This window comes from Phytophthora parasitica (assembly GCF_000247585.1).
Source record: "Phytophthora parasitica INRA-310 unplaced genomic scaffold supercont2.76, whole genome shotgun sequence".
NCBI classification, from domain to species: domain Eukaryota; phylum Oomycota; class Peronosporomycetes; order Peronosporales; family Peronosporaceae; genus Phytophthora; species Phytophthora nicotianae.
In genome coordinates this window covers 240,637-241,241 of record NW_008649062.1, presented here as the reverse complement: position 1 = coordinate 241,241, position 605 = coordinate 240,637, and the positions used below count along the sequence as shown (strand labels likewise).

Here is a 605-nt window from a genome sequence, read left to right as displayed (position 1 = left end):
CGTTCCGTCGTAGACTGTCCCGGCAGGCAGATTGCCCAGTCATCTGGGCTTCTTAGCCTTGCCAAGAATCAAAAGAGAGAATACCTCCGTTCCGGAGCTGTTGACCACCACCGCCATGGTCATTCGGTCCTTCTTTTGCTTCATAGCTGGCGCGGTACTCAGCGTAAATTGAATACTGTGGTACTCCTGACGCTTTGTGAGGCGTACTTGCTTGGGGAGAGAAACACAGTGCATTAAATTCATGCATCTATGCGATGGGTCCTGGCAAGGGCAGACGCAGAACATGGTAAAGAGGCTTATGCTGAGTGAGGATATGGGGCGGAGATGCTGTAGATCACGGAATCTTCGGATATTGACTCGTGTGGTGTAGCGATTTACGAGTAATTGCCGGAGTGGCTACATTCAAGTTGCTCAAGCCACAAACGCTCGGTCATGCGACAAGTGGTGACTACGGTGCAAGATGGTCAAGGATACGTCACCGCCGAACGATCGTCGGGTCCGACTATGACCCAGATGTCACTCAAGTCGGATGATCCGTATCGGTGGCGCTGGATTCGCATTCAGCGGTCAAGAACCAACGGACTACGGTACTACGACTCGGTGAC

At 52.4% G+C, this 605-nt stretch overlaps 1 protein-coding gene across 1 annotated transcript in view; it reads right to left on the bottom strand.

The window, feature by feature from the left end:
• The window catches only part of PPTG_24245 (hypothetical protein), a gene marked incomplete at both ends in the record, with an annotated part of 781 nt that extends 664 nt beyond the window's left edge, over nucleotides 1–117 (bottom strand). The window contains one exon of the mRNA XM_008915889.1: nucleotides 85–117. Coding sequence (XP_008914137.1) covers nucleotides 85–117 — 33 coding nt within the window. The remainder of the gene's footprint in view (nucleotides 1–84) is intronic.
• Nucleotides 118–605: the final 488 nt, after the last annotated feature.